At 60.6% G+C, this 22,321-nt stretch overlaps 1 protein-coding gene across 8 annotated transcripts in view; it reads right to left on the bottom strand.

Annotated features, from left to right (window-relative positions):
• The window catches only part of PRR5 (proline rich 5), a 58,380-nt gene continuing 43,193 nt past the window's right edge, over nucleotides 7,135-22,321 (bottom strand). For 3 of the 8 annotated variants that reach the window (XM_021090913.1, XM_021090911.1, XM_021090908.1), the window contains 5 exons: nucleotides 20,708-20,765; nucleotides 16,275-16,366; nucleotides 15,768-15,908; nucleotides 9,681-9,789; nucleotides 7,135-8,047 (listed from right to left, as the gene is read on the bottom strand). In XM_021090913.1, the coding sequence (XP_020946572.1) occupies nucleotides 7,581-8,047; nucleotides 9,681-9,789; nucleotides 15,768-15,908; nucleotides 16,275-16,366; nucleotides 20,708-20,765 (867 nt within the window). In that variant the 3' untranslated portion in view covers nucleotides 7,135-7,580. 8 annotated transcript variants of the gene reach the window in all.

The raw sequence follows: 22,321 nt of genomic DNA on the forward strand, positions 1-22,321 counted from the left end.
GGGACGATGCAAGAATATGGGCTCATTGAAGTTATTTCCAGAGTTCCCTCTGTGGCTCGACGGGACTGGTGGCGTCTCTGCAGCGCTGGGATGTCGGTTCCATCCCTGGCCCAGCGCAGGTAAGGATCTGGTGTTGCCTGCGGCATAGGTCACAGCGGCAGCTCGGATCTGATCCCTGGCCCGGGAACTCCATATGCTGCAGGGCAGCCAAAAAAGAAAAAGTATGCCTTAGCTACACATCTTAACTATCTAGGCCCAGAATTGCAAACACAGACTACTTCCTGGGTGTCTCCATCCTGGGCTCTCCTCCAGGGAGGGGCTCGCTGCCCTGGGGCAGGGGCGGCTGCCAGGGCTTCATCTTTGCTGATGGGGAAGGCCGGCAACATTCCCCGTCCACACCTCTGATGACCTCTTCCCCTAGGGTGTGCAGGAGGCCGGAGGCCTGGAGGGGGCTGGAGGACGTGATGAGCTAGTGGTTTCAGCAATAGGGGTGGAACCAGCCCGGGGCTGGGAGGTGAGCCAGGGGAGACCTCCCCGCCGGCCCCCAGCTCCTTCTCCAGTTGCTGCAGCAGCAGCAGCAGTAACTCCTGCGTTCCAGCTCCCCTCCCCTCCCCGCAGCAGGAGGCCAGGGGACCTGGACGGACCCTTCGGACCAGAGATCGGGGGCCTCCCACTGTCTCAAGGGACAGCTGGTTCCAGGCTCATGGCTGGTAGAGTCTGGAGTTCCCGCAGGGTGAGAGGGAGGGAGCGAGGGACGTTGGCTGTTAGGGTTGTGTGTGTCCGTCCCCAGGACCTGGATCCTTGGGAACACAGTCCTTGTAGGGATGGGGCCACAACCCCCACCCCTCCTCTGTAGGACGAGGGCTGGTGGCACTGGCCTTCTCCCCGCTCTCCTGGCACCCAGAGCTGAAGGGGACATCATGGCAGGCTGAGCACACCTGCTTCCATGGAGGTCTGAACAGCCTGGGGAGCAGACACTGGCAGAGAAACAGGCTGTGCCAGAGCGGAGGGGCTGGCAAGCTGGGCTGGGGGCAAGGAGGGAGGCCCCAGTTCTCCCAGATGCTGAGCAAGGCCTGCGGGACAGACAGCCCTTCCAACACCAGCACCCAGGATGGATGTGCAGCCCCAAGGAAGCCCCTTGGGATGCTGGGGGAGGAGGGGAGACCCTGGGGGGAGGGAGCCTTTCTTCCTCCCTCCTTCCCTTCCTTTCTTTCCTTCTTTCCTGGCCACAAGGCATAAGTTCGCTCCTGGGCCAGGGATAGAACATGAGCCAGAGCTTCGACCCACACCATCGCTGCAGCAACGCCAGATCCTTGAACCCACTGCGTAGAGCCCACACCTCTGCAGCGACTGAGCCACTGAAGTCAGCTTTTTTTTCTTTTTTTGCATTTTAAGGTAGCACCCTCGCCCTATGGAGGTTCACAGGCTAAGGGTGGAATGAATTGGAGCTGTAACTGCCAGCCTACCCCACAGCCGCGGCAATACCTGATCCAAGCCGCGTCTGCAGCCTACCCCACAACTCACAGCAACAATGCATCTTTAACCTACTGAGCGAGGCCAGGGATCGAACCTGCATCCTCATGGATGCTAGTTAGATTTGTTTCCGCTGAGCCACAACGGGGAACTCCTGCAGTCAGCTTCTTAATTCACTGTGCCAGAGCAGGAACTCCAGAAACATCCTCCTGACAGCTGCTCAGGGGCAGGCAGCTGTGCCAGGATCTCGGGCAGACTTAGGGACGTGCCAAAGATGTGCCCGAGCAGACTAATCCTGTCACCTGCCCTATCAGTAAACAAAGGACGCTGCTGCCTGCAGCCACGGCAACCACCTGCCCCCAGCACCTGAGGAGGTTCAGGATGGAGAAAAGCAGGACACCGGCCCCCGGATCATGAAGGGGCACATCGGAGGAACAATTTCAATCCGCCCGGTCTCTTGCATCCTCCGGTATGCAGAAAAGGGCTAAATCCATTAACTTGAGCTGTCTGGTTTTCTTTAACAGTCATTTCTTGCTATTCTGACTTTTTTTTTTTTTTTTTTTGCATAAACTCCCATGTGTCCGGGCTTCTCACTTCCCTCTTCAGAACAGCCCCTCGGAGCAATCTCAGAGGCTGCCTTCTGGGCTTAAGACCTCAGTGAGCCCCCAAATCAAACATAATTCTCAGAATTCCCGTCCTGGCGCAGCGGAAACGAATCTGACTAGGAACCATGAGGTTGAGGGTTCAATCCCTGGCCTTGCTCAGTGGGTTAAGGATCCGGCATTGCTGTGAGCTGTGGTGTAGGTTGCAGATGCTGCTCAGATCCGCGTTGCTGTGGCTCTGGTGTAGGCTGGCAGCTACAGCTTCGATTGGACCCCTGGCCTGGGAGCCTCCATATGCCGCAGGTGCAGCCCTAAAAGGACAAAAGACAAAAAAACAAAAACAAAAACATAATTCTCAACTTTCACGTCATGCATTTTCTTCAGGGCACACCCACGGCAGCTCCCATCCTAAAATGAATCTGCAGAGACCGTCAGGGCCGTTTTGACCTGAAGTCTGGGGTCAGAGAATGGGTAAGAGTTAAGAATATTACCTTGTTTGGGCTCACCTTTTTCTAGAAAAAAGCATAGGTTACGTCTAGCCTGATCTTTCTTAGGAAAGGCTCCTCTGAGATTCAGTTCATCCAGCGGAAGTTGCGGACACCTGCTGAGCACCGGTTCCCAGCCGAGAGACCCATGCACTCTTGTCCCCAAAGGCTCCCAGGCCAGAGGGCCACCAGCCACCTGAGAGGAGCTTAGAATGAGAGCCCTGCTGTTGGATGCGGCTGGGACAGAGTCCGGCTCTGCCACTCACAGCTACGGGGCCGCAGAAAGGCCCTCAGCTCCAGGACCCTCCGTCTTGTCTTCTGTGAAATAAGGCAGGGAGCAGCCGGTTCTGGGGATGGGGGTGGGGGTCACAGGAGGTGACATGTGTGGAACCCTGGCAGGTGCTGGCCCAGAGCAGGAGCATGAGGATACCAGCGGGGCCAGAAAAAGCTCTTTTTTTTTTTTTAAGGGCTGCACCCGTGGCATGTGGAGGTTCCCAGCCCAGGGGTCCGATCCGAGCTGCAGCCGTAGCAACTTGGGATCCAGGCTGCGTCTGCCACTTACACCGCAGCTCATGGCAACGCTGGATCCTTAACCTGCTGGCGAGGCCAGGGATCGAACCCGGTCCTAATGACTCCTAGTAGGATTCATTTCCACTGTGCCACGATGAAACTCCTGGAAAAGCTCTTTATTTTTATTTTATTTTATTTTTTTTGTCTTTTTTTTTTTTTTTTTTTTTTGGTCTTTTTTGCTATTTCTTGGGCTGCTGCCGCGGCATATGGAGGTTCCTAGGCTAGGGGTCCAATCGGAGCTGTAGCCACCAGCCTACTCCAGAGCCACAGCAAGGCGGGATCCGAGCCGAGTCTGCCACGGCAACGCCGGATCGTTAACCCACTGAGCAAAGGCAGGGATGGAACCCGCCACCTCATGGTTCCTAGTCGGATTCGTTAACCACTGCGCCACGACGGGAACTCTTTTTTTGTCTTTTTATGGCCGCACCCACAGCATATGGAGGTTCCCAGGCTAGGGGTCTAATAGGCCTACCCCACAGACCCAGCAAAGCCAGATCCAAGCTGTATCTGCCACCTACACCACAACTCATGGCAACGCCTGATCCTTAACCCACTGACCAAGGCCAGGGATTGTACCCGCAGTCTCATGGCTCCTAGATGGATTCATTGCCGCTGCGCCACAACGGGAACTCCTGGAAAAAGCTCTTTAATATTCCTCCCTCCATCCTGGACGTGACCTTGTCCCCACACTGCTCCCTTGCCCCGGGAAGCAGGTGGGTAGTGGTGGCTGAAAGGGCCCTCTTTGTTCAGGATCTGGGAGCCTTCTTAAGGCCTGGGTGTGAAAGCTTAAGAGTAAAAGGGCAGAGCTGGACCTGACTCCAACAAAGAGGAAGATGGAGGGGGGCAGGATGCCTGAGGGGCACCGCCAGGAGGAGAGAGACAGAGACGAGACTGGGGAGACAGTGACCTCTGCCTGGATGAAGCCCGACTGCAGGGGAATATCAGGGTCTAACGGGGACCAAGCTTGTGGCCCGGGGAAGGGCGGGGAGGCCCTCGCCCGCAGCGCCCCCTGCGGGACGGTCCGCCAACCCGCACCGCCCGCCGCCGCCGGTGCAGCGGGCCCTTCCTGGAAGGCTTCGAGGAGGCTGCCTCCTGCTCTGGGTCCTGGGCTCTGGCCGCCCCCCGGCCTCTCCCTGTATCCTCTGACAGAAAGGAGCCCTCATTTTACCCTGCATCCCAGTGATGCTGTAGGAGCGCGGCGGGTTCTAGGTCCAGAGGGGAGGGGTCGGGGGCGTGGCCAAGTCCCCCCCACCCCGCCCCGCAGGGAAAGTGGGGCAGGACCCTGAGAGCAGACCCGGAGCAGAGAATGAGGCGGCGGTATGATATGAAGCAGCCTAGGGCCTCTGCGAGGTGAGCTGTGGGCTGTGTGTACGGGTGTGCATGCGCGTGCAAGGGCTTGGGGGCGGTCGAGTGGGGGCGGCCAGCCGACCCTCCCGAGAAGGGCCTTCCATCCAGGCTGCAGAGCAGGGGCAGCCGAGAGGGCTGGCCCCGGGGGGGGGCCGGGAAGGGAGCGCTGGGCCAGAGGGCCTTCCCTCTGGCTGCCCAGTGCTGACCCCCTGCAGGAGGCTGGCGTGGTCACTGGGGAGAGAGGCGGCCTAGCAGCGGCAGGGCTGTAGGCGCAGGAAGGAGGATTGGGGAGCCTGCCTCCCGTCTGGTGTTCCTGTCACCCGTGAAGCGCTGGGTCCCAGCTCCTCTGGTGGGAGGGGCGGCCAGCAGGCCCATCAACCAGAGGGCACAGCGCCTGGAACAACTGGTCAACAGACAGGATAGGGTGTATGTGGCCCCAGCAGAGGGCTGTTTGAATTCTTCCTGCCCCCAGGGTGGGCGGCAGGGTCTGGGGTACCCGGATCGGACTCCCAGCTGCCTGGGGATGTAACTCAGAAAAAGCCACGGCTTCTTGCTGGCTGTGATCTCCACGGGAGGGTCAGTCTCCTTCCCACAAAGCAGCTGGTTACCAGCAGAGGTGGGGGCGTGCTGACGTCACACCCAGTGGTTACGCATCCACTCATCACGACCCCAACCCCGGGCAGCTCTCGACCTGCGGGAGAGGCGTTTACTGGTGAGTTAGTGAAACACCACTATCCACGCATTGTAAAGAGGTCATTCAAGCTGTGTTTCAACATCACTGGTTTCCTTGTCATCCTAGGAATTTCGTTGTAAAAACACTATTCTGAGATCTCGTCCCTGGCTTCTCTGGGAGCCCAAGATCACACAGAGTTGACAGGGGTTCCCCAGGTGCATTTTTTTCTTTTTAGGGCAACACCTGCAGCATATAGAGGTTCTGAGGCTAGAGGCCAAATAGGGGCTGTAGCTGCCAGCCAACACACCTCACGGACGACGCGGGATCCTTAACCCACCGAGCGAAGCCAGGGATCAAACCCACATCCTCACGGATACTAGTCGGGCTCATTACCACTGGGCCACAACGGGAACTTCTCCAGGTGCATTTTTTTTAGTCTTCATATGACTTTAGTTTTTTCCACTATATCAGGAAGTTTTTTTATGTATTTTTCTGTTTTTTAATTTTTTTTGGGCCATACCTGAGGCATATGGAGGTTCCCAGGCTAGGGGTTGAATCAGAGCTGTAGCCGCCAGCCTACACCACAGCCACAGCAAGGCGGGATCTGAGCTGCATCTGCAACCTACACCACAGCTCACGGCAATGCCAGATCCTTAACCCACCGAGCAAGGCCAGGGACCGAATCCGCAACCTCATGGTTCCTAGTCAGATTTGTTAACCACTGCGCCACGACGGGAACTCCATATAACAGGATGTTTTGATGGAGATTATCTCATATATTTTTGGAGGACACGTGGACCCACTCAAAGCCCACCTTGGTGGGCTGCCCCTTGATGGGGAGCAGTGGGCAGCCCCAGCTGGAGATCCCACTGAGTGACCCAGAGCTGCTGTGGGACCCAGGCTCAGCGCCCACCCACCCCCCACCGTTTATCTCCCCTCCGTAGGGGAGGCACTGCTGGCCCGTGTCTGGAGCCTCCCATTCCCCCCCGGGGTGGAGGGATTTTTAAAAGAGCTCAGGGGCCCTACAGACAAAGTCCATGCCTGGTCACGGCCCAGGAGCCAGCAGGTGCCACCGGAGTCCCTGGGGATCAGACCAGGTCCAATAACTCATGGCAGCCTGGGGCACTCAAATCTCCACTATGGGGCCCCCACCGCAGGGGTGGGGGGAGCAGGGGCAGAACCGAGGGCCCAGCACGCCAAGGTGGCCGGAGCTCAGGCAGTCATCTCCCTGCCACATCTTCACCCTCTGCCTGGTCCTTCTGCCTCCGGTGGACACTGCCCATAATGCCCCCACCCCACCCCAGGCTGATCCCAGGCTGGGTAAGAGCTGGGAGCCCAGCAGGACAGCTCAGGAATCAGCCCCATCAGCTGAGACTCATGGCCACATTCTCTTTTTGGCTGCATGTGGAGTTCCTAGGCCAGGGATCGAAACTGCCTCGTAGCAGTGACTCGAGCTGCTATGGTGACGTCAGACCCTTAACCCACTGGGCCACAAGGGAACTCCTATGGTTACACTCTTGTTGGTTCTCAGACAAGGGACAGGCTGCTGGCCCCATCCCACCCCCAAACCAGGGGCTCACTTTGCTCTCCTGGCCACCAGGCCTGGTCCTGAGAAGTATGCGCCCGCATCACAGATCCTAATGCTGAGCTCCTGCCCTGCCACCCCTGCCCAGGGGTGGAGCAGGAGCTCCAGGCTCGTTTCTCCCTTATTCCTGCAGATGGCTCTTCCGAGTGGGGGTGTCTGCCTCACCTCTCCAACCACCCAATTCCCAGTGCCCCCAGTGGGCTCACTTGGTCACAGGCCACCACCTCCCAGGAGAACTGATACCACGAGAGGGTGGGTCCCTTCCCCAGAGACCCAGAGCCATCTGGGGAACCTGCCCCTCTGGGGGTGGGAAGGGGAGCCCCCAAGGGGCTGGGTGTGGTGTGAAGCTGGAAGGACACCCGCTGGGCCTGGCCTGGCGCCGCACACAAGGGTCAGGGAGCCAGATAGACAAGTTTTATTCCACCCGCCTCCTGTCCCAGCCACCAGGACCGCTGGAGGGTCTGGGGCAGAGTCACGCTTGGGAGGTCACGCTGTGGCTGGAGCAAGTGGGCGAGGGGAAACCAGGTCTGCCACCGGCCATGTCACCCTGGGGGCCAGGCCAGGCAGAGGGGTTCACAGTCTCCGTGGTGTGGGCCCTGGAGGGCGGTGTGTGTGTGGGGGGGTCGGGGTGGCGGTGCCCGATCCCGCAGACGGGGCTCCGCGAGCCGCCGCCGCCCCAGAACGAAGGCGCGGGGTCTGGGGTGGTGGCGGCTGCAGCTTTTCCGACAGAGACTCGGGAAGGCCGAGGGCTGCGGCCGTCGGGGGCTGGACGGGACAGTAGAAAATTCTCGCACTCACGCACCGCACGGGCACACACGCGGGGTCGGTGGGAACGCACGCAGCCCTCACACGACGCTCTGCCGGCCCCCCGCGCCCTCAAACCCCGACGTGCCAGCGCCCCCGCCCCGGCCAAAGTCAATGAAGATCCCTTCCGAATCCGAGTCGACCGACTCCAGGATCTGGTCCACCAGGTTCTCGGGGCTGGAGGAGGCCGGGGAGCTGCGGGCCGGGCCCGGGCCGGGCTCCGGGGGCTGGGCCGGCGGGTACAGTCTGCTGGGGCAGGGCCCCGCCGGGGAGGGCCTGAAGGTCCCGGGGGGCCCCTGGCCGGCCGGGTCGGCGAAGCCCTGGGGCTCGGGGCAGGACGTCATCTCAGAGACGGAGTGTCGCCGGATGCCCGTGCTGCCGGCCGCCGCGCCCTCGGCTTCGTGCTCCGCCACGGGGTTCAGCAGCGGCGTGTTGTAACTCTTGGAGCGCACCACCGGGTTCTTGGCCAGGACGTCCCCGGAGCGTGAGCGGCGCAGTAAGTGCTTCTCTGCAGAGACAGACGGGGCATCAGGCATGGGGGGGGGGACCCCCCGCCCCGGGCAGCTCCAGCCAGACGCCGGAGGCAGCGCCCAGCTCTGCAGGAAGGGGCCGCTCTAGGGAGAAGCTGGCTGGACCCGCGCACGTCTTGCTGGGGCGTTGCGACTGCGCCGGGGAGGAGAGTGGGGGCTTCTACTCCAGCTGACACCCGGGCCAGCCCTATGGGACCCCCTCCTCTCCTGGGTCCAGCCTTTCAGCCCGGATGGGCGGGGGCGGGGGGGTGGAGGGCTCCAGTCTACTGGCCGGGTTCAAACAGGCACTTTGCCAGGGACCTGTGCACGTGCCTGTTCCCCCACCTGCGGAAAGTCACAAATCTAAGCACCTGCTGTACGCCAGCACTTTCCTGGGCAGACACGGCCCCTGCCCTCAGCGCTGAAGCCCTACTGTGTAAGGGGGGACTAAAAAGCCCTCTGGATGGGCCACGGGTCAGGCAGTGGTGAGTGCCCGCATCGGGCTTTACTCTGGGGCGGGGGGGGGGGGGGCAGGAGGATGGTGATGGGGGCAGGTCTCAGGCTCCCACTCGCTCAGGACCCTGCACTTCCACAGAGTGACCACCAGATGGCAGGGCTGAGCAGGGTGAGCAGTGGCAGGTCGTGGACCAGAGAGCGCACAACCCCCGCTGCCCCCAACGCCCCCAGCCCCCCGCGCCTGGCGGGGCTCTTGATGGCCAGGGCCACACAGAACATGGGCATCTCAAAGTCCCCCTCCAGTTGCTGGGGGCGTTGCCTGGGTTGAGCCCAGCTGCTGGGCAGGTTTTTTTATAGCTGCGGGGGGGTGGGGGGTGGGGGCGCTCTGGAGGTGGGGACACCCCTGATCAGCCCTTGCACTGCTGTCCCCTCAGCTCTCTGCACACACCTCCACCCAGGCCTGGGTCCTCCCTGACCCTTAGCTCCCCCGCCCAGGGCCCTCGTGTTCCCTGGGCACAGGCCACTTTGGGGACTGTCTGGGGAGTTTACTCTCTGGTCGGCCTCCCCTAGGGGACAAGAGCCCATGAGGGTGGGGCTTGTCTCTGCTGAACCCTCAGGACCAGAACGGGCTGGCGCACAGCAGGCGCTCAGTTTACAGTGCTGAATGGGCCCATGGGGGCTGCCCGTCTGTTCAGGAGCAAGACCAGGCCAGGCAGCCCAGGATGCCCAGCCACGCCCGCCCTGAGTCCCCAGACAAGTTGGGGCGTCTTGGGCTCTGGGCCTCTGTGCGTGCTGTGTCCTTTGCCTGGCCAACCCCTGACGTTCAGGACTGAGCATGGACGTGACCTTGGGGAAGGCGGGGGTCTCTATGGGGCTCTCAGGAGTCATTGTGACACTGCTGGTGGTGTCTGCCTGCCAGGTCCCCCTCGGCTCTGGAAGGACGGACCCCGGTGACCCATCTCTGTGCCCAGTGCCGGGCATGCAGCACAGCCTGTGGATGTTGGGGGTGAGTGTGCTGCGGGACTGAAACTCGAACCCCATGGGATCCCCGTTCTGCACGTCTTTCCACTGGGAGGCCTGGGCCCCTGGGCAGAAGCACAGGGGCCAGCGATCATCCCGCTTCCCACCCCAGGCCCAGGAGACCCCTACCCAGGATGCAGGGGTGGGTGAAGGTACCCTCGCTGGAGTAGAGGCCGTAGGTGCCCAGGTAGGGCGACACCACCTTCTGGATCAGCGCCTCTAGGCGCAGGTAGTCCTTGGTCACTCCCCGGGACTCGTGCACGCCCTGCAGGACGAGAGGAGGCGAGGGTCACTGCACAGCCCGTCCCCTGCCTCCCGAGCCCGGCCGGGCTCAGCTCAGAGGCCACACGCACGGCCCCGTCCCTCCTCCCACCCCCCGGGTGGGTCCTGGCCCCCAGGGCGATGCCCCCGTGCCCGCCCTCCCCAGCCCTCGGAACCACTCTCTGGCTCTAACGCCCTGGCAAAGGCCTTCCTTCCACCCCACGCTGCCTCCTCTGCCAGCTCCTCTCGCCCGGAGCTGGGAAGGGATCCACCTCCTGTTTCACTGGAGGCCAAAGCCTGGAGCATGAGGCTGCTCACGGGACAGCCGTGGTCTTGGCCACCCAGCTGTGAGCTGACCAGGAGGCAAATTCTGTGTCACCAGCACCCCAGGCAGAGGGCCAGGCTCACAGCACATTTCTTTTCTTTTCTTTTCTTTTTTTTTTCTGGCTTTTAGGGCTGCACTCGCAGCATATGGAGGTTCCCAAGCTAGGGGTCCAATGGGAGCTACAGCTGCCACCCTACATACACCACAGCTCATGGGAACGTCGGCTCCTTAACCTGCTGAGCAAGGCTGGGGATCTAACCCAACACCAGATCCAAGCTGCATCTGTGACCTACACCAGAGCTCACGGCAATGCCGGATCCCTAACCCACTGAGCAAGGCCGGGGATCAAACCTGCGTCCTCACGGATACTAGTCAGATTCATTTCCGCTGAGGTACAGCGGGAGCTCCCCACAGCAGGTTTTAAGGGCTGTGCCTGCTGAATGCACATGATGTCTCAGTGAGTGATGATGAGATAATGAAAGATGAAAGAAAGGACATCAAAGAGTTCCTGTTGTGGTGCAGTGGTTAACGAATCCGACTAGGAACCATGAGGTTGCGGGTTCGATCCCTGGCCTTGCTCAGTGGGTTAAGGATCCGGCGTTGCCGTGAGCTGTGGTGTAGGTCGCAGACGCGGCTCGGATCCCGCGTTGCTGTGGCTCTGGTGTAGGCCAGAGGCTACAGCTCTGATTCGACCCCTAGCCTGGGAAACTCCATATGCCGCGGCAGCAGCCCAAGAAATGGCAAAAAAACAAAAAAGAAAGAAAAAAAAAGAGAGAGAAAGGACATCAAGGGGCCGCCAGCAGTTTAGAAACAAGGTCCACCCGGGTGAACCTTAAAGGATGGTTCGAGTCAGCAAGAGAACCTACCTGTGCTTCCTGCAGGAAACCTACTGAACTAGACACACAGGTGAGACGTAAGGGAGCGAGGAAATTTACACGTGACAACGTGGTCACAGGTCACGGATCACAGATCACACTGACGGACCGGGGCCAGCAGCTGTGTCAGTTTCAGACGGGACAGGCTTCAGACCCCGGAGAGCCACGGGGCTGAGGAAGGCCCTCGCCTGATGAGAAAGAGGCCGGTTCCCCAGGATGTCCCAACAAGCCTCGGTGTGTCACACCCAGCCACAGAGCAGGAAGCCACAGGCCCCAAAGGGAAGGGGCTGCGAGAAGAAACAGAGACATCCGCTCTCCCAGTTGGGGAGCTGGACCCCCCTCAGAACGGGATGGAGCAGGAGGCAGACGACCGGCAAGGCCCCAGGTGAACTCAGCACCCCCATCCCTCGGCTGGGCGGTACCAGCATCCGCAGACCGCGCGGTCCCACGACCGCAGAATCCACACTCGTCTCCAGCTTTACAGGGAACATTTGCCAAGACAGACCACATTCGGGGCCATAAAACACACCTCAACGCATTGAAAAGCGTGGAAGCCAGGCGTTCCTGTTGTGGCTCAGTGGAAACGAATCCGACTAGCATCCACGAGGACGCAGGTTCGATTCCCAGCCTTGCTCAGTGGGTTAAGGATCCGGCGTTGCCATGAGCTCTGGTGTAGGTTGCAGATGCAGCTTGGATCTGGTGTTGCTGTGGCTGTGGTCTAGGCCAGCAGCTGCAGTGCCAATGAGGCCCCTAGCCTGGGAACCTCCATATGCTGCGGGTGCGGCCCTACAAGCCAAAAATAATTAAATAAAAAAATAAAATATAAGACACGAATAGAAGCCATACAGCATCGGCTCTTAGACCACAAAAGAATGAAGCCAGGAATCAATAACTGTGTTAACTGGAAAATCCGCAGAGACATGGAGATTAAACAACACACTTCAAAATAAAGAAACCTCAAGAAATGTTTTAAAGTATTTCAAATTCAATGGAAATGAAAACATAAAAACCAAATCTGTGGGATGCATCCAAAGCAGTGCTAAGGCGTTCCCATTGTGGCTCAGTGGGTTAAGAACCTGTCATGGTCTCTGCGAGGATGTGGGTTTGGTCCCGGGCTTTGCTCAGTGGGTTAAGGATCCGGTGTTGCCACAAGCTGTGGTTTAGGTCGTAGAAGTAGCTTGGATCTGGTGTTGCTGTGGCTGTGGCGTAGGCCTCAGTGGCAGCTCTGATTTGACTCCTAGCTCAGGGACTTCCATAGGCTGCAGGTATGGCCATAAAAAGAAAGGAAAAAAAAAAAAAAAAAAAAAAAAGCAGTGCTTAGAGAGAAATTTATAGCATTGAATGGATGTATGAGGAAATCAAAAGTTTAAAAAAATTAATCTTCTAAGCTTTCACCTTAGGAAACTAGAAAAACTAGTAGGTTAGGGCTCTGGGGTTGTCACTGCAGTGGACTGGGTCACTGCTGTGGCATGGGTTCCGTCCCTGGCTCAATAATTTCCGTATGCTGCAGGTACGGCCAAAAAAAAAAAAAAAAAGTCCAAAGAAAGCAGAAGACAAGAAATAACAACAATCAAAGCAGAAATCAATGAAACTGAAAACAGGGCCTGGACAGAGAAGATCAACAAAACCAAGAAGCTGGCTCTTTGATAAGATCAATAAAATCAACACGCCTCCAGCCAGACTGAGAATAAAAGAGAAAAGCCTCAAAAGTCTAAATGCAAGAGGAGCCATCACTGCGGACCCCATGAATCCAGCTGTTGAACGAGGAGGGGGCGGGCCCCCTGGTGCTTCTGGAAGTCAGGAACATGAAGGGACTGTCCCCACCCCGCCAGTGCTGGGGACGAGGGTGACAGTGCTGCTCATCTGTGCTGGGCGTGTCATGGACTGAATGTCCTTTCACTCCCAGAACCCCTTATGAAGTCTGGTCTCTGCTCCCCATTACACAGTGAAGAAAGGGGGGCCCAGGGGCTGCATCTCCCGTGTGCGCTCAGAGGCAGGGCCGTTATCCGGCTTCTGAGACCCTTGAGGAGACACTGTGATTCTGTGGGTGACGCACCGGCACACAGTAGGCCCTCAGTGCACACTGACCAAGAGCTGCCACCTCAGATCCCTATGGGACTTGAAAACCGTGGGGACTGGGACAAGGACATTAACACTTGGGGCCAAGCAGTTCCTGTCGTGGCTCAGCGCTAACAAACCCGACTAGAATCCATGAGGATGTAGGTTCAATCCCTGGCCTTGCTCAGGATCTGGTGTTGCCGTGAGCTGTGGTGTAGGTCAGATCCGAGTTCCTGTGGCTGTGGTGTCAGACGGCAGCTACAGCTCTGATTGGACCCCTAGCTTGGGAACTTCCTCTTCTTCTTCTTCTTTTTTTTTTTTTTGCTTTTTAGGGCCACACCCGTGGCATATGGAGGTTCTCAGGCTAGGAGCTGAACTGGAGCTACAGCTGCTGGAGCTACACCACAGGCACAGCAATGCCAGATCCAAGCCACGTCTGTGACCCACACCACAGCCACGGCAATGCAGGATCCAAGCCGCGTCTGCCACCTACACCACAGCTCACAGCAACGCCAGATCCTTAACTTGCTGAGCAAGGCCAGGGATCGAACCTGCAACCTAATGGTTCCTAGAGGATTTGTTTCTGCTGAACCACGACAGGAATTCGACAAACTATTACACTGAGAGAGGATGAGCAATGAAGTCCTGCTGCACAGCGTAGGGACTCGCATCCAATCACTTGTGATAGAACACAATGGACGACAGTACGAGAAAACGTGGGGGCACGTATGTAGCTCTGTGTACACAGCCATGAACCGGGTCACTTTGCTGTAGAGCAGAAACTGACAGAACAATGCAAATCAACTATAAAAAAAAAAAAAAGGTTTCTTTTTTAAAGTGGAGGCCGGAGTTCCCGCACGGCTCGGTGGTTACTGAATCCGAGTAGTATCCATGAGGATGCGGGTTTGATCCCTGGCCTTGCTCAGGGGGTTCAGGATCTGGCGTTGCCATGAGCTCTGGGGTAGGTGGCAGATGCGGCTCAGATCCCGCCTTGCTGTCGCTGTGGTGTAGACCGGCAGCTGTAGCCCTGATTGGATCCCTAGCCTGGGAACCTCCATATGCTGTGGGTGGGGCCCTAAAAAGACAAAAAAAGGGGGGAGGCCAAGGCAACAACAAAGCGTCCCAGTCGCGGGGGCTGGGGTCACACAGGAGGGGCAGAAGGCGGCTCCAGGGGAAGCTGCATGAGGTACAGTGACCACCAGGGGGCAGCACCACCTTGGCCTGGCTGCCCTCTCAGGGGCTGTTCATGGGATCAAGGTGAGGCCTTTCCATTCCTTGCCCGGAAACCTCAGCGGCCGTCTGGTGCCTGCCTCCTAGGAGCAAGCACCACAGAGGACTCAGCATCAATTTCTTCCTTTCTTTTTTTTTTTTTTTGGTCTTTTTTTTGGGCCACACCCGTGGCATATGGAGGTTTCCAGGCCAGGAGTCCAATTGGAGCTGCGGCTGCCAGCCGACACCACAGCCATAGCAAAGCCAGATCCGAGACCTGCCTGTGACTTACACCACAGCTCATGGCAACGTCAGATCCTTAACCCACTGAGCGAGGCCAGGGATCGAACCTGCAACATCACGGTTCCTAGTCAGATTCGTTTTCGCTGCACCACGATGACGGGAACTCCCAATTTCTTCCCATTATCCTCGAAGCTGCCCTGCCAGGTAGGCGGTCTTTCTCTATCACGCAAAGAAAGAGGCCAAGGGACGCAGTGTCCCTGCAGTCACGGCCCCCCGACCTTTGACCCAGCCAGGTCTGACCTAAAACCCCTCAAAATCCCAACTGCAGGCTGGCACCCTGCTTGGCTGCCAGGACCCCCACCAGGTCCCACGCAGCGTAGCCCCTCGACCCTCCCACCGCCCACGTTCGTCAGCCCCTGCCTTGCTCTGGAATCTCCACCAGCTGCCCTGGGTCCCAAATTTAGAAGGACTTGCACGTGCACGGGTGTGTTCAGGATATGAAAAAAGTCTGGAGCCTGTCGGCCTGCAGAGGCCCCTGGCTGCTCAGCTCCAGCAAGCGAGGACTCAATGGGGGTTGACAGCGCCTGCCCCTGTCCCGGGATAGTGAGACAGGCCAGCAAACTGGACAGCGCCGTGTCCATCAGACCCCTGACCTGGGCAGGCCACTTGCCCCCGGCTGCTGGGACTGCCCTGGCAGATGAAAGCCACCTGCACCAGACGTGCCTGGATAGGCTGTGGGGAGTGGGGAGGGGACCCCAGCTCCAGGGACAGACGGCTGGGGGGGTGTAAAGGCCCTGCCCCGCGGCCCATGAGGGGGCTTCGTTCACTCGTCTGGGCTCCCTGTGGCATCCCGAAGCCAGCCTTCTCCTGAACCCAGCCTTCTCCTGAACCCACATCTTTTTTTTAGGGTTGCACCTGTGGCATATGGAAGTTTCCAGGCTAGAGGTCGAAACAGAGCTGCAGCTGCTGGCCTACGCCACAGCCACAGCCACAGCAACGCCAGATGCAAGCCACGTCTGTGACCTACACCACAGCTCAGGGCAACACCAGATCCTTGACCCACTGAGTGAGGCCAGGGATCGAACCCGCATCCTCATGGATACCAGTCGGGTCTGTTTCCGCTGAGTCACGACAGGAATGCCCTGAACCCCAGCTTCACCTGGCTCCTTCCCTGCCCCTGCAGCTTCCTCCTCCCTCCAGGTTCCTCCTGATCAGCCTCCTCCGACCCCCCAACCACTGATAAGTCACATGGACCCACATGGCCCCCCCCACCTGCAGCACCAACAGCATCTGCACAACCGCAGGGGGCACGCGGGCGCGGGTGCGGGCCAGAGCGTCTTCCAGCTTCACGCTGAGGGTGATGGCATTCCGGAAGTGCAGCAGTGCCAGCTGGCGCACGGACGGCTCTTTGCCCTGCGGACACAGAAGGCCCTGCTGAGACCCTCACTCTTTCCATCCCCGCAGTTCTGAGCAGATGACACAGGGGGACAGACCCCCCCAGGCCCCCTTCTACCCTGTCCTCCTCCTCAGAAGACCCTGGTTCTGAGCAGAGGGCCCCACGCAGCTTCCTCAGGCAAGGAAAGGGTTACTGTGTGAGGCTCAGGGTTCCTAGGGGCCTCCGGGGGGAGCTGCCGCTGCTCCTTGGGTCCATCTTGGGGTGGGAGCCAGATCTGAGAAGTCTGGGGACGTGTGCAGCCAGCCCTCAGGCGGCAGCGAGGGGCAGGGGTGTGTCCACCCCCGGGCCAGGGCGGGCTGTCCCTGGGGCCCAGGGCCACCCACCTGCACCGGGTAGAAGACGGCCTGCAGTGTGGGCAGCACGTCGCTGAAGAAGAAGTCCCAGGTCTCGGCCAGGGAGTCCAGCAGCTTCTGTCCTATGGGACAAGGACCGTCACCCACCACTCCAACGGGCGCCGACGGACACGTCCCGCCTCCCAGGTCACCAGTCACCTGTTCCGTCCCCGGGAGGATGCAGGAGCCGACGGCTGGGCTCTGGAGGTCCCCTCACCCGCCAGGGTGACAGTGGTTGGACCCCCAATTTACCTCCCCATGCTCAGCTGCCCCGATAATAAAGGGGGGCCGTGGCAGGGGAGCCCCCAGAGCTGATGGGAGGAAACCAGAAGGCAGGCCTGGGGCAGAGAAGCTGCGGTGGGTTCCAGCCTCCGCCCACACGAGCCCCACAGGCACGGCCCCAAGAGGAGCGCCAGCACACACCCTGGTCTCACCTTGCCTCTGGCCACCCACAGCACCTCCACTGTGCCCCAAAGCGCCCCAGTCCCACCGCGTGACAGGGCAGCAGGACAGTGGACAGCAATCCTGGCGATGGGGGAGGACCCCGCGGGCAGACAAAGCCAGGGCCCCTGAGCGGGCCCACGTCCAAGAGCAGCAACATGTCCCAGGTTGCAGGGGGTCAGGCAGGGAGGGCTTCCCGGAGGAGGTGCTCTCTAAGCTAACTCAGGAGGATGGTTTTCCCAGTTGACGGACTTGTGAACCACGGAGGCAGATGTGTGAAAAGCAGGCATCTGGACAAGCTCTGCGGGCCTCTTTCTGCCGGCCCCGGGGAAGAAGCGGCCCCGGTCAAGGGTGGACAGACCCTGGGGGTCTGAGATGGCTCCAGGTTCCCCCAAGAAATACCAAGCACTGAACCCTCAGCACTTCTGCAGAAGGAGCAGAAAGCTGGGGATCAGGAGAAGCAGGCCTCCCGGACGCGTCGCCAAGGCCTCGGCGGCTTGGCGGGACCCCACCCAGAAGCCAGGCCAGCGACTGGCTGGAGAAGGACGGGCGTGCTGGGGGTCTCTGGGAGCGGAGGGGCCACAGGCTGGCCGGCCAACCAGAGTGCCCTGCTCACTGCGACGCCTGGACGTTTCCACGGGAACGAGGGCGTCGGTCAAGGGCTTTGCCTCTTCCGCTCACTCTCCCCGGCCCCCTCCCCCGCGCCACAAAGCCCCCGGGTCCGTGTAGGTTCCGGCTCTGGGAGGGGGAGCCTGGCGGCGGTGACCGTGGGGAGGACAGGTCTGGCCTCTGCCGGGGGCCCATCTGCTGGCACCGGGGTCCCTGCCCACGGCCAGCAACCTGGCCTCCCAGGGGGCCACACCCAGTTCCTTGGAACCCAGGACGGTGGGTGCCCGCCACCCGCGGGGCTCTGCCTGCACATGAAGGTCCCTTGAGGTCCCCGCCGTCGCCGGCAGGAAGAAAGGCAGCTCAGTTCCCCGGGCGGCCGTGGGGCGGCTCTGGGCGCGGGCCAGGCCGGCGTCTGCTGGGCGCAGGCTGCTCTCCAGCCCGCGGGGCGGAAACCAGGCGGAACGAGATGTTGTAAACCATGAGCCCAGGCCCAGCCAGAGCCACACGCCCGCCAAGGGGCCAGGACGCTCGGCCCCGTCTCCTGGCTGGGCTCTTGGCTGGGGGCACCGGCCTGCCCGGGGTTAGAGTCGGGCACACGGGGCTGAAGCCCTACGCAGGGACCCCCGGGAGTTCCTCGACCTGAGCCTCAGCATGGCCTTCTGTAAAATGGGTGCAATGAGCATCCCACAGCCTCAGGGCTGACAGCACTCCGCTGCGGGCCTGTCCCCTCGCAGTGGCCCTGCCCTGGCCCTCCCCTAGCTGGGGAGGGGTGGTCAGTCTGTCTGTCTTCCTCTCCTCAGTGCGAGTGCGCCGGCGCTGACTGTCAGGCCCTGGAGATGGAGACGGACCTGGCCGACCTCGGCTCGGGTCTCAGCCTGAGACTGGGAGACCCTCGGGACCGTGGTGACCACAGAGAGTGGAAAAGGCCGCAGCGGGGGCTCTGAGGAGGGTGGCCGGTTTCAGACGTGAGCGCGTGAAGGCCACCACAGTGGAGTTGGGTTGCCCGACCGAGACCAGGCTGGGATTCCTGCAGGACAAGAGGGGCAGAGCCCGGGGCCCATAGGAGACCCTGGCGTCCTCTTCAGGGTCCCCGAGCATCTGGCTGCTAAGAAGTCCCCCTGCCCGCCATCGTACCCAGACCACCAGCTGGGACATGGTCCAGGGTGGGCAGCCACCAGCTCAAAGCCCCTGCAGGCTTCCTACCCCCAGGGGTCCCTCTGCGGGGGAGCCGATGGCCAAGGCCTCGCTGGAGGCTGGAGGGGGGCATGCAGGGAGGTCCTGGGGCTGCCCCACAGGGGGCCACCCACCCCCTCCGGCTGAGGCCCCGACTGAGGGCGTGGCTGCCTGCAGGGAGCAGTCTGAAGGAAGAGCTTTCCCTGGGGCCCAACCTGGGGTGGAAGGCAGAAGGGGGAGGCTCTCAAGGCCACCCTGGGGGTGTGGCATCAGCCACTGTCCCCACTGCATGGGCTGAAGGGGGCCAGATGTCCTCTTGAACAGATCACATTTTGAGGCCTGACTCAAAGGCCACCACCTCCATGCAGCCCTCCCTGACTGCCAAGGTGGAATGAATCCTTCCTTTTCCAGGGCTTCCTTTCGCTCTGACACTTATCACACAGGACTGTCACTGTCTGGTCCATGTCTGTGTCCCCACTGGGTCGTAAGCCCCTGCCAGGCAGGGCCTGGGTCTCCATGTCCAGGTCCCCGGAGGCCTGACCTGTAGTAAGCACATGGACGGAGACCATTTAACCCCAGTGCCAAGGTGGGGACACTGAGGCCAGAGGGAAATGACGTGTCCGTGGCTGGATGGGAGCTGGAGCTGGGCCTCCGTGCCTGTCCCTGAGGCCAGCGGAGGCTAGACAGGACCGGTGCTCCCTGCCGGGTGGCCTGGCAGGCAGGGCCGCCACGGGCAGGACTCCACCAAGCTACACAAAGCGCCTCTTCTCCGAAGGTCCCAGGGGCCCTGGGCGAGCTGGTGGGAGGGCAGGCACTGCCGGAATGTGCCGAGTCAGGAAAGGGGCGTGGGAGGGCGGCCCCACCAGCAAATCTTCCTGCCAGCTTAGGTGCTGCCTCCTCCAGGAAGCCCGCCCGGACCCCCCACAGCCTCTGCCGCCCATCCTCACGTCTGTGGCTCCTGCCTCGGCTGCCTCCACCTGACATGCACAGAGACGGTGCTGAAGAAGCACGGCACACACCGCTCTGAGTTTCCAGCACACCCCAGGCCTCACTCGCTGACTCTGTAAAATGAGCCAAGACTTTCTTTCCAAGGCCAGGGAGGGTGTGAGGAGCAACCCTGAGCAGCGAAGAGAGGAGGTGGGCTTAGGAGCCAGGCTGCTGGGTAGAGGCTGTGGGGCCTGGGCGAGTTTCTGAGCCCCCGGTGCCTCAGTTTCCCCAAACGTTCAGTGGCCACGACAACGGATCCTCCTTCATGGGGCTGCTGCGTGACCCAGGAGTCAGGTGATGCAGAAACTCAGGACAGAGTCCAGAAGAGGGTGAGCACGGCAGGGCCTGCTGTGGGGTACACACAGTGGGTCCTGCCGCACGGGGCCTGGCACACAGTGGGCCTGCAGCAAGCGTGCGGGTTTGAGTTGGGCTCTCTCCATCAACTCACTCCTGCCAGGGGGTGCAGTCTAGCTTGTTGGACTGGGAGCCCAAGGTCCCCAGACCTGACACATCCTGCCAGGGCTCTGGGTGGGGGGACAGTGGCTGGGCAGGACCCTCCCTCTCCTTGCTGAGGCCCCAGGCGGGCAGAAGCCAGCTGAGACACATGGGCCCAGGACCGAGAACGGCAGGCAGGGTGCCCTGGGATCGAATCCCTTACACGCAGTGCAGCTAGGGGACAAACTGGGGGCTCTGGCTGCCTTGTCCCCTGGCTGTGAAATGCGTACAATGACCCAAAGCCATCACAAGGTGGGTTTGAGCATAGAAGGCCCAAGCCTGGGCCCCAAATTCCAGCAGGGAGCCCCAAATTCCAGCAGGGAGCCCACACTCACTCCCCTCCAGGCAGCGGCCCCCTGCTCCAGCCTCTTCCCCCAGAAGAAGCAGGGCAACCTCTACCTAAACCGGTTCCCCTCTGGCCCTCAGAGATGCTGGCGGGGGGTCTCCGGGGGTCCTCGTGGGCAGGGAAGGGAGGCAGGCCCTCTTGGGCTCCAGCGAGATGGGGACAGACGCACTTCCAACAGGGTCCCCTCCTGGGGTCTGATCTCGGCCCTGCTGCCCTCGAGGTATTGCTCCTGCCCCTTCTGAGCCCTCTCGACCCGGAGAGCCACCGCACCCACCCAGAGCCCCAGGAGCCCAGCGGTGCCACGGTTCCCAGCAGCCGCGCCCGCCAGCCTCGTGGCCCAGCGCCTGGTCCAGCTGCTGGGCCCCCGACTCACCCTCGTAGAAGCGGATCTTGTCCCGCAGGATCACCATGCCTTTCGTCAGCAGCTGGTTCTGAAAGGCACACGTGGAGATGCTGTCACAGCTCCGTGGGTGCCCAGGGGGCTCCAGGTGGGCAGGTCCCCCGAGGGTCTAAAAACAGGCAGCTGAGGCCCAGGGAGGAAGGTGGTGCAGGGCCCCTGCCAGAGACGGGCCAGGCCTGGGCCTCCTGCTTCAGGCTCAGCAGGCCGGGCAGGCAGCTGCCTCCACATCCCACAAAGCAGGAAGGACACTCCAGCAAGAAGGGCCCAGCGACCCAAGGCCTGGCTCGAGTGCCACCATCACCTCCATGAGGCTCAAATGGCAGCCCCCTGCCCGCCAACTGCAGGTGGCACGTCACAGCGCATGGTCTCAGCAGCCAGAGAATGAAAGCAACCCAGAGGCTTTGGATGGATGCGTGGATAAGCAAAATGGTCTCACCAGGCAATGGAATATTACTAGGCCGTGAAAAGGAATGGGTTTCTGACACAGGCTACAAAGGGACTGCACCTCAAAAATTGTGCTCGGTGAGAGAAGCCAGACACAAAAGGCCACAGGCTGTGTGATTCCACTGACATGACATGCCCCCACAGACAAATCCAGAGACACAAAACAAGACTAGTGGGGGCCTGGACCTGGGGGCGAGGAGAAAGGGGACTCCATATCTGTGAACACGGGGTCTCCTTTTGGGAGGATGAGAGAGTCCTGGAATTAGACAGTGGTGACGGCCACACAACTCTGTGAGGTCACCGACCGCCACCGGCCTGTACGCTTTGACCGGGTGTGCAGTATGGTATGTGAATTACACCCCCAAAAAGCTGCCAGATTAAAAACCCACAGGCTGGGAGGACCCACAGGCTGGTCCGAGGCTCACCCTCTCCGGGGAGGGGGGTGTGATGGGCATCTTGCTTGCCCTGCGTGAGGATGTCCCCGTGCCAGAGTTCCACCTGTGGCTCAGCAGTAAAGAACCTGACTGGTAGCCATGAGGATGCAGGTTCGATCCCTGGCCTCGCTCAGTGGGTTAGGGATCCAGTGTTGCTGTGAGTTGAGGTGCAGGTGGAAGATGCGGCTTGGATCCCGCGTTGCTATGGCTGTGGTGTAGGCCGGCAGCTATAGCTCTGATTTTTTCTCTAGCCTGGGAACTGCCATATGCTTTTTAGGGTTCGGCCCTAAAAAGCAGGCGGGGGGAGTCCCTGTTCCACCTCGGCCTTCCTGGCTGCCTGACCCCAGCAGTTCTCTCACCCACCTGAGCCCCAGGATCCTGTCTGTTCATCAACTTTGCAGGCCTGTTGCTTCTGTACCTGGGATGGAGTGGCCCTGGCAACGCTGGCATCCTCACCACACAGCTCAGGGCCTCGGGGTTTGTGGGTGACTCACACGTGGACTCTGGGAACCTCCACCAATGCTCTCGGAGGAGGCGGACAATTACCAACAAACTGGCCTCAAGCTCCCCAGGGCCGGGCGCTGTCTCGCCTGATTGTGTGACCCTCCCAGCAGGCCGCCCGGGCTACGTGGGGGAACTGAGTCACGGCAAGGCAGAGACCTTGAACCTAGAGCTCCTCAGACCCACTGGGAGCAGATGGCACGGCTGG

This window comes from Sus scrofa, chromosome 5 (assembly GCF_000003025.6).
Source record: "Sus scrofa isolate TJ Tabasco breed Duroc chromosome 5, Sscrofa11.1, whole genome shotgun sequence".
In the NCBI taxonomy this organism is placed as follows: Eukaryota; Metazoa; Chordata; class Mammalia; order Artiodactyla; family Suidae; genus Sus; species Sus scrofa.